At 36.9% G+C, this 11,387-nt stretch overlaps 1 protein-coding gene across 3 annotated transcripts in view; it reads left to right on the forward strand.

Annotated features, from left to right (window-relative positions):
* The first annotated feature begins 4,296 nt into the window (after positions 1 to 4,296).
* LOC125652019 (potassium/sodium hyperpolarization-activated cyclic nucleotide-gated channel 3-like) overlaps positions 4,297 to 11,387 on the forward strand; it is a 100,922-nt gene continuing 93,831 nt past the window's right edge. For all 3 annotated transcript variants that reach the window (XM_048880896.2, XM_056165915.1, XM_056165916.1), the window contains exon 1: positions 4,297 to 5,681. In XM_048880896.2, the coding sequence (XP_048736853.1) occupies positions 5,619 to 5,681 (63 nt within the window). In that variant the 5' untranslated portion in view covers positions 4,297 to 5,618. The remainder of the gene's footprint in view (positions 5,682 to 11,387) is intronic.

Raw genomic sequence — 11,387 nt, forward strand, 5'->3', positions numbered from 1 at the left:
TGTAATTTTAAATAGAGTCTTTGGGTCTTGCTGACCTGGTGATAGTTTTTCTGTGTAGTAATTTAGTCTAGCCTGTTTGAGCAATTTGTTCACATTACCACACTGATTTCTATAAATGTCATGATCGATTGTGAGTCTTGTCCTTTGTCATTTGCGGTCCAATTTACGCCTCAGGTGTTTTGCCTCATGGAGTTCTTCAGTGTACCAGGAGCAGGTAGGTCTAATTATAATTATACCCCCCGCAACAAGTTGTGGGGGGGGGGGGGGGTATACTGGAATCGGGTTGTCCGTCTGTCTGTCCGTCCGTCCGTCTGTAGACGCAATGGTTTCCGGACTCTAAAGCATTATCCTTTCCTCCTACCGTCACCATATCATACATATGGACTACCCATGGGATGAAGATGTTCCCTATTGATTTTGGGGTCAAAAGGTCAAAGGTCAAGCGCACTGGACATCGAAGTAGCAATATGGTTTCCGGGCTCTAAAGCATTATCCTTTCCACCTACAGTCACCATATCATACATATGGACTACCCATGGGATGAAGATGTTCCCTATCGATTTTGGAGTCAAAAGGTCAAAGGTCACGCGCACTGGACATCGAAGTAGCAATATGGTTTCCGGGCTCTAAAGCGTTATCCTTTCCACCTACAGTCACCATATCATACATATGGACTACCCATGGGATGAAGATGTTCCCTATTGATTTTGGGGTCAAAGGTCAAGTACACTGGACATCGAAGTAGCAATATGGTTTCCGGGCTCTAAAGCGTTATCCTTTCCACCTACAGTCACCATATCATACATATGGACTACCCATGGGATGAAGATGTTCCCTATTGATTTTGGGGTCAAAGGTCACGCGCACTGGACATCGAAGTAGCAATATGGTTCGGTTTGTCATGCCATTTGTTTTTTACACTCAGAAAAGAGGTAGTTTATACCTATTACCAACATCCTTTGGGAGATTGGGGTAAGCGGGGGGCATTCTTAGTGAGCATTGCTCACAGTACCTCTTGTTGTTTTTGTGCGTTGTGGAGCATGCTTTTCAACAAGAAATGAAAGTTCTCTGTTGTATGTAGTAACTAGCTCTTCAATGTCCACAGATTTTAGAGAGTCCTTCAGAACTTTTGACACTTCAATGTCCTTCCGGAAAGACTCCACATTAATGGATCTGAGTTTCTGTAAGTAACTGTTTTCCTCAAAGGAGCAGGCTTGGAGGCGCATGCGTCGAAGATTACTGCGAAATGATCACGCAACACATTACCAGAACCATCTGATTAACCAGGATCGATCACTTCCACCATGAAAACAATCTTGTCAGTATCTCTGGTAATGATCACATCCAGTGTATGACCACGGACATGCGTTGGTTCATTCACATGTTGCTGCATGCCGCAAGAATGCAGGATACTATTGAACCTCATCTTGTCTCTATGTGTTGGAATGTCAATATACATGTATGTTCCACACAACCAGTTTACGTCTCCATATGAGTGAACAATTCTCGAGAGGGACGTTAAACAATATACAATCAATCAACTAGTTTTATTCACACATTTTACTTTCATTCATGTTCGAATTCCCAATGAAAGTAGAATTTGTTCACTGAATGAAACTAGTTGAGTTGATTATTATATTTATTATAGATATATAGTGATTGCTTCGTAACTGGAAGGTCGTGAGTTCAAGCCCCGCTCGTGTCATGGCCACGTTAAAGAACCCTCACTGCTACGACACTTAGAGACATACATGTAGGTGTACATGTGGTACTTCAACTACAATTGGTAACGTATCTACATGTATTCTACATGTATGAGTGAAAAATTCTCGACTGGACGTAAAACAAAAAAGGCAACAACCAAAATTACATATGTATTTGTATGGTAGCATCAGGAAGAAACCAAAATGGCGATACAAATCCAAGATTTCTTCCTTTGGATCCGTGTACCAAACATTAATGTTGCAATTTACAGAAATATAAAGAAAAATGGTTTTTAGGTCAATCCAGGTGACCTATTACAATTAGTTGTCGTTTGTAGTTGTCTGTCAATAATTGAACATTTTTAACTTCGCCCATTCCCACGCTTTTCAAATATGTTTTGAAGCATATTTGGGACAGGAGGGGGTATAATTTTTTAATTCCAGGACTCCTCCACCCCAAAGGCATTAGGGGCGGGGCAAAAACTTTACCAATTTTCAAAAATATTCTTCTCTACAACCGCACATCTGTAAAAACAACAACTAAATGCATAGTGATGTAGAACAGAAAGGCCTCTACCAAAATTGTAAATTTCATGATCCCCGGGTTAGAGGTTCTGACTCCAGGACGGGGCCAAACTTGGTATATAGTGTTTATGTGTAAAACACTTGGATAACATCTTCCTTAGTGCTATTAATACTAAATTGAAACTAAATCGATATTTAGAAAGAACAGGTCATTTACCAAAGTTGTAAATTTTATGATCCCAGGGGTAGGGTTTTGGTATCAGGGTGGGGCCAAAATAGTCAGTTACTGAATGTATGACCATTAGAATATTTTTAACTTCTTGATGACTACCATTCTAATTCCTTTCAAATTTGGTATGAAGCATATTTTGGATAGGGGTGGGAAGGGGTATGATTTGTAAATTTCAGGACTCCGCACCCCTGGGGCCTTAGGGACGGGGCAAAACTGCTAAAGTGAAGAATTTTCAAAAATGTTCTCTATAATCGAACATGTGTATAAAGAAAAACCAATAGTGATATAGAGTAGGAAGGTCTTTACAAGAATTGTATTTTATAATGCCTGATGTAGAGGTTCTGACCCCAGGGTGGGACCAATATTTAGTATTATATAGTATATTATGTGTGAAATATTTAAATAATATCTTCTTTAATGCTATTGATACTAAATTGAAACTGGTCCCACCCGTGGTATGTCCACGGGTCCGTGTTTGCCCAACTCTTCATTTTGTATTCCTTAGGAGTTATGAAATTGATCACTATTCGTTATCGTCACCTTTCACTAAATAGATATTTAAATGGGGTTGGTCGACCTTTATCAAAATTGTAAATTTCATGCTCCCAGAGGTAACGGTTTTGGTTCCAGGGTAGAGCCAAAATTACAATAGTGATTATTGTCATTTGAAAGACTTCTTTAAGTTTGCTGATACAGCAACTCCAGGGTTTTGACTCTAGGGCAGGTCCAAATTAGTCATATTGTGTTAATGTTATATATTGTGTAAAGCGTTTCATCAGTACAGGTACTTTCGAGGACATTTAAGTTTTAAGAACACATCTTGTTTTATACTGTTGCTAAATATTAGAATTTAGCTTAGAAATGCAGAACAGGATTTCATAGCACTAGTGATACTTAAGGCGTATAGGCCTCTTATTTTTATAAACATCGGAAGTCGAGCCGTAACATACGGGGATCGGTGTTTCAGAACAATAGCTCCAAAACTATGGAATGCCCTTCCAGAACATGTAAGGGACTGTAGAACACTGTGTGCATTCAAGAAGTCACTGAAAACACATATTTTCCATCACGTTTTCCAGGACTAGTTTCTATCATTTCAGTCATTCGTGTAGGTTAGATTCTGTGAAAACTAAAGACTGTGTCTTAGCTTTCAAGTACCATTTTGTGATGTTTTATTTAAAAAAAAAGAATTCTATGTTTTAATGTATTATACCTGAGAAATTATATATGCTGTGTGTGCGTGTGTGTATTTCATTATTATTATTATTTTAACACGCCCTGAAACTGATGTTTATTCTTATCTAGCATATTTATGATATCTTGTGTTTTCATGTTTTATATGTAAAATCAGGATAGGTACAACTTTTAATGTTTTATTTATTTTCTATGTATTATGTGTATAACATTCTGTTGTAAGGTATATATGCATTGTAAAGCACCTTTGAGCGCACATAGTGTATGAAAAGGGTGCTATATAAATATGGTATTATTATTATTAAATCGACACTCCAATTGCATATTACTACGTTTCTAAGCTAGGATTCTTCATGTCCTTGGAGAAGTATAATGACACGCCTTCTTGTTTTATGAACTACGTATTCGAATGTGTCGGTGATTGTAATAATTTAAGAGTTTGGTTTTTTTTTTTTTTACCAATATTTAAAGTTCATTTCCGGGGAATAGAACCAGTGACAAAAAAATTCAAGGTCCTTTAGGACAGTCACGACTTCAAAATATAGTATCGGTACACGAGTCTAAGAGCATGTACATAAACAACTCACTATCTGTCAAAGGAGTGGATGAGAACTTCCCAGCAAAAATTACGTTGTTTGAATGGTGACATACGCCTTTTTGAAATCTCAAACTACATCAACCCAACCCAAGAGAGCAATACATTACTTGATATTCCCAGATCTTGCTTTGACTTGAATACTGTTTATTTTACGTGCGAGATTTTTTCATTCATATTGAAATGTCACCAGCTTTAATTAAAGTGCCACAAAACACCTATGCATTGCGCTAAGGGCGGTAACTGTCGATTCTTTAACGTGTCAACGCCTTCTGCGACTCTGGAGGTCTCATCCGAAAGATCCGCGACTCTCACTTCTAACCAACGAGCGTTTTCGAAGGAGCAGTCACTGCGTTTTGTTCTTTTTCTTTTTTACATTTTCGGTTTAACGTGACCACGGAACAAGCAGGACTCCAAACCACGACCTTTCGGTCACGAGGGAAACAGTCTAACCACTAAAGCCACCGCGACCGGTTGAATATCTGCAATTCTGGAAATAAATATATAATGAAATCCTGATTAAGATTTTCCGTCTTGCTGGTTTTCTTCAGAAGATTGCGTCTAATTTATGCTTTGGTATAATTAGAAAAACATGCCACATCAATACCTATTTCATAAAGTGTTTGTAATTTAATTTTCTTGAATGCACGATGGTTGTATATCATGGCGGCATACAATTTTTTGGGGAGATGTTGATCGTGTGATGAAACGTACAGCAATTACTGCAGCTATATATAAATTCGCCCCTCCTGTTTCAAAGAATCCGTTTTACTCTAAGAATGCTTCCCTGTTCGATCTCTGTAGATAATTCGCTTTAATTTTCCCCCTGCGTGTTTATTCACGACTCTAAATTACAAGCAAAAAACACACTTCCAAATTTGATCACACGACGAATTGAGCGATCAATTGATCGTAAGTTCCTAGCCCATGAGAAAAATCAAAGGCGGGCAAAAGATCGGGAAGCCTTGCTCAAAACGGTTTCTGATGAAATATCTGTAGATATGCTCATGAAGGATTCTGTTCCCTCGACATATTTAACGCGAAGTGATTTGCAGCGTCCGATCGGATATATGTAATTGTTAATAATAGATTCTTAGAAATACGCGGTTTCTTTTTTTTTTTTTTTTTTACTTTCCGCTATCTTGAATACACATCGAGTATCTTGCTGTAGGCCATACATTTTGCTCTGCTCTGATTTCTTCTCAACAGGGATGTTATGGACACCAAACACACACTTCTTGTGAATCCATGTGATGGATAGTGTTTAGTTTACACTGAAGGAAAGCACCATCCGTTGAACGGGCGTTTTTATGCTTTATTGAAGAATTCCTTTTTTTATATATTTTGTCTCCTCACCTGCGATGTTTAAATGTACATAAGGTGTGAGATAGGAGATTCACCAAAACCACAATTGCTTTCTAACCAGTTAAAGGTGAGTTCATTTTTAATTTCGGAGAATATAAGGTATCCGTATCTGTCGAGCTGAGGATGCTTTCCAATATACAGGGAATTCAACACGTGTTTAAGTGTATACTGCAACGAAAATATACCAGATGTTATATATATATATATATTAGTGTTTATATATATGGTTTTCTTTTTCATAAATTTTAATTTATTTCTAACTGGTCTATATCATTTGATAAATGTCTATTCGAGGAACAGGATCAATCAATAAATGGTATAGATCTTTTGCCGCATGATGTAGTCGCTCCTTAAAAGTTTCCAGAATTGTCAATTTTAATTGCCTTTTCCTTTATCCAAATGATTGAAAATGTAATATATTAGATTACAACGGAATAATGATTCTCAAAATATTCGGTGTTAGCGAAAGTATTAAAACCCTGTGCGAATATGGACCGGTTGATTAATTTGGATAAATCTAGGAAAGAAGTGCACATGCATATGAATAGAATATCGATCCAACCGTATTGATCAGAATGGCAATTCTATAAAATGTTTCTTTTACATAGGGCTACTCCAGAGTTCTCGGATTATTCTATTAATGATAGATCGCATTGGAATCGAGTCTGCGATTTAAAGAGTGAAAATAAAAACAAGGCATAATGAATCATGTCGGTAAATCAGAATAATAAAGCTCTTTTATTGGCACGCATGCTACGATATCATTTGTTTTCATTTTGAATATCGCTTGAACCTTCGGAATACCATTAATTGATTTGCAGAGGGGAGTTTGGGTTATTTGGATGGGAGTATCATGGGTATAAATTATTATTGTAACTGACAAGTGAAATACGAGAATTCCGCTAGGATCCGATAAAAATATGTATGCTGATATGCAATTCAAATGTGCTCACACGCAAATGTGCTACTTTTCATCCCACTTAAGGGTCTGCGAAGCTGGCGGTCGTTCAACAGCTCGAAGCCCTGATTAGCGGTATCAGTGGTTTATTAAATATATTTGCAGATTTATCCTGAGATCAGGACATGCAAGTTAAATATAAGAAACTGAATTATCTACAATAGCAGGAATATACCTGAAGAGCAGTGTCTTCTCTTTTTCGATAACATGATATGAATGAAATTAAGGTTCGTTTTTACGCTGGTTGATTTCCTATCTTCCCTATTTCCGGACAAGAAATTTATACGGGACAAACAAGAGAGACATGAGTCATATAGACAAGCACTGCTTTAATCGAAGAAGCCGTTCCCGACGTAATAAGACATTTTCATTACATTAGAAATTGCAGTGGATCGCTCCATTATGTACATAATTGAATTGCATCTGCATTTCCCTGATATTGGTACTCCTTTATGGTTAAGCCGGGGACAGTTAAGCACATGAAGATCCCAGATTAGTTCTCCATTCCCAAATATTTTTGTGCCATTTTTTTTCCTTGGAAAATTTTTGTAGGTCACCATGACCGGTTCTTTAAAAAGAAAGTAATATCCTGTATTCGTTAATCGAGATCATGTTTTGGTAAATTTTACATCACTATCATGTATATATAGTTGGTTAAGCTTTACACAGTTTCATTCCTTTACGAATGTACATATGTATTAGGATTACACATTACCAGTACACTGTTCCCGTGAGGATCCGGGTTAGAATAGATCCTCAATACCCTTGCTTATAAGAGGCAACTAAACTGGGCGGTCCTTCGGATGACACCGCAAAAACCGAGGCCCCGTGTCACCGCAAGTGTGGCACGATAAAGACCCCCCCCCCCCCCCTGCTCAAAGGCCGTAAGTGCCAAGCATTGACCCAATTTGCAGCCATTCACCGGCAATGGTGACGTCTCCATATGAGTGAAATATTCTCGAGTGTGACATTAAACAATTCACAACCAACCAACCAGTACACTGTATATGATATACATGTATTATTAAATGTGAGGCAAAATCCATGATGCTTTACTTACATAGGTAGGAACCAAATGCAGGGGACGGATCCAGGAATTGCGTTTTCGGGGGGCGCCACTTTATGAGGCTGGGGGTCGCCTTGATACCCCCAGGGGACGAAGCTCCTGGATTTTACAGATTTTATAAGGCTTGAAATATGTCTCGTATTTAGTCATTTGTACTTTTTAAAACGGTGAAATTAATAAAATGACGCAAATTTTAAGGGTTTTTGATTAAAAAAAAAAAAAGTAAGCTCTCCCAATAAATTAATTAAAGAAATCAAAAGATTTTATCATTTATTTCTCCGGGAGTGGAAGAAATAATTGCTTCTTTTATCGTTTAGTACATTTTTCTAAACAAGATACCTCGATTTACTTTAAATTTGAAAATTTTAGGGGTCGCGGGCTGGCTGCTCCCCCCCCCCCCCCCCCCCCTGAATCCGCTACTGAAAAGAATATATAGAAAACTAAAATCGGAATGTAACAAGTAAATCATAATAATGATTTGAATAGAATAAATCAAAATGAATGCTCATGTACATCAAAGTCACCGTATTACTAAAAATGTATTAATCTTGTTAGCACGCACTTGGTTAAGCTTATTTCAGTTTCTATTAATTTCCAAACGGTTGGCGACAAAAATGCTATTTCCGTTGGTTTCGTTACATTCGTCGATAAAAAGGATTGTAATTGCTAATACTTTGGAAGTTATTCTAGTGGAGTGTGAATACCTGTTGTAAGTTTACGGGTTTTCTTTGAAATGGGTTTTTCATATTTAATCTTCGTAATCTATCAATTAAAGACCTGTGAGGGCGGCTTAATCTTTGACATATTTGCGTGAACATTTCTGCACTGTTATATAGAATAAGCATCAAATCAATAACTTACTGTTCATTCCTAAACGCCCATACATTATGAACAGGAGACACTCCCTTAGTAAAATTGATTTCGTAATATTTTTAGTTCTTATGAAAATTACTTCAAAAGCTATAATAAATTACTCAAGCAGAAACGACGGGTCGATATATTCATGTACATGTACAGATCGACTATATACAGATACTATTGCCTAAATTTCAAAGCAATGATTTACCTCCACTTGTCGTTGGTAGTTTTCAAGTGTTTATTTGACGCATTGTTAATATTTTATCTTTGCTTCATTTTGTTTGATTACATAAGGCAGATCTTTCTTCGTTAGAGATGCTATTCATCTCCATTTTCCCCTGTTTGTATTTCAAATCATAACATTTTGATAAGGAACACCTGGGTTGTGTTAACCTTCAGTTGTGTATTCTTCGTCTGCGAGTTGTCTTCCACAGATCGACCTGGATGGTACCATCTATCCAAACAATGTGTTGAAAAGAAATGCAACTTTTAAAGTTGCTTCTTTAATATTCCACCTGTTTCGTTTGTGACTGTCTTTTTTTTTTTTTTACACCGTCAATGGTGACGTTTCCATATGAGTGAAAAAGTTATCGAGAGGGACGTTAAACAATATACAGTCAATCTTTTTAAACCATGTACAACCCAACTCAAGGATACTCAATCCTTTTGTACAGTATTTGTTTAATGCGGAAATCGGAGCCTATGGAAACAAAAGGTTTCTATTTTTTTTCTATTCTGATAGCATTATATCCAAAGGACCTATGCACTGGTTGTGGCGAATCCCACGTGATCTGTTGATGCAGCGGAGTGATCAAAATAGTAGGTTTATTTGAGGAACATTCGTGGACAGTAATACCACCAAACTCACCATTCACGAAAGTTTTGATTATTTCTCAATTTTTTTTTATGTTTTCGACACTTCTGATAACTCATCAAAGATCATAAACGCTAACAGATTTGAAAATTAAAACCTAAGGACTACTGTGCCATATTTCCCTGTACGGTTGAATGCTCTTTTCAACGGCCAACATGTTGGTGTGGAGGTTCGGGTTTAAGGTGTTCTGTTGTTATAATGGGAGAGTTACTCTGATGGATGCGGTGTAGATTTGTTCAGAGTTTTTTAAGAGCTTAAGGTGAAGTGGCACAAATGTTGACGTATGTTAGACAGTATTTTGCCAACATCTATCGCTACAAGGTTGTTAAGATGTTGCCTGAAAGAACCCATTTTAACAAATCAAATGTTTTCCATACATTAGAATGTACATTTCATTTTAGCTGGGTCAGTCAGTAGAGCGCTAGCTTTGTAAGGGATGTCCAGATTCAACCCAAGGCAGTGACAGACCCGATTCCCTGAAATACCCGGTACGTACAACATATGTAGCGCCTGCTCTTTCGCTAAGCGATCGGCGTTAGAAATGAAATTTTCACCTCTTTCGGATGTGACCATTTCCATATCACGGTGGACATAGTAGGTGCGATAAAGAAACATCGTTGTCAAAGGTCTACAAGACCTACCCGTAGCTATCTATCTAGCATAGATCTAAGAAAATGATGAAAAACGAATTAGTAAAGTCAATGAAGGCAAAACATTTTACAGCATACTTGTGAAGCACGATTTTAGATATATATCGAAGTTTATATGGTCCGTCGAGATATTATTGTCGCAAAAGGTACATTTCAGAGGCAGTTTTGTCATTGATTTGTTGTCTTTGGGTGTTTGCTCTCAACCAAAATAACGCATTAAATTGGTGTTTCTCGCTAATAAATGTGTTGAACTAAATTTTAATGCAAATAAAGACTAGACCCATAAACCATTAGCACTTTGATAGATGCAACGCTTGTCAATATTTTCCCATTTTGTCTCGTTTCCCGAATAGCCACACCATTTAAAGCGCTAGACTCACTTCCGGTAGTCACAATTCGATAACTGAAGAACAGGTACATGTAGATCTAGTGGTTTATTTTTTCGGTTTTTTATGATTTAATCGAATTGAATATTTATAAGACGATGAACATTTGTATCTCTTTATGATCTTATGAAATCTGTAGGAATGAATTAAGGTAGATCCACCACCATGTGATGTCTTAATTGCAAAATCTTTCTTGTATGTCCTTTGTACAACGGTTTCCTTGATATCCTTAATAAATTTATGTATAATTATAAAGTAGCAGTTTGAAACTGTTGAAATTGATAATTCACATGAGGGTAGAGCTACCTTAAATTACTTTGTTACGATTAGGTGCCCCTATATAAAAATGTGAAATGTAATTTAAAAGCTCGACACACTCGGTATTCCAGCAATTTTCCATTGAACGTAAAAGTAATATTTCACGCATTCAGACACGAAGACGTCTACACTGTGGTGTGTCACCTATCTCAGTTATAACAGGATTAGAATATCGACACAAGCTAATACAGCTAGTAAACCACAATTACAGAGAGCATCGGAGGCATCCATTGTTAATACCAGTGAAAATTTCAGCCTCATTAGAATTCCTCTCACCGATACCGAGTATGTAGAATGATTTCATAGTGGTCCTTTTTTCAGGCCCTGACAATATTTATGTATTGTACAAATATATCTTTAAATTGCACTGTGATCGATTGGTTGGATTGTATACAGAAAACTTTGAATATCAGGTTTGTATCAAATATATGGCACGAACAAGGTCACAATATAAATGTTAAATGGATATTTTCTGTTATTAAACAAACATTACAAGATCAATTTATACAAGTGGTCCAGTGATGTAAATGATTCTTCAAAACGACAAGTGCACGGAATTTTAAAACAAAAATTCGGTTTTGAAAATTTTATGTTATCTCCAAAATTCAGGATTTTTTAAAATTCGTACTACAAATCACCGTTTACCAGTAGAGATTAGGAGAT

Source organism: Ostrea edulis, chromosome 5, assembly GCF_947568905.1.
Source record: "Ostrea edulis chromosome 5, xbOstEdul1.1, whole genome shotgun sequence".
NCBI classification, from domain to species: Eukaryota; Metazoa; Mollusca; class Bivalvia; order Ostreida; family Ostreidae; genus Ostrea; species Ostrea edulis.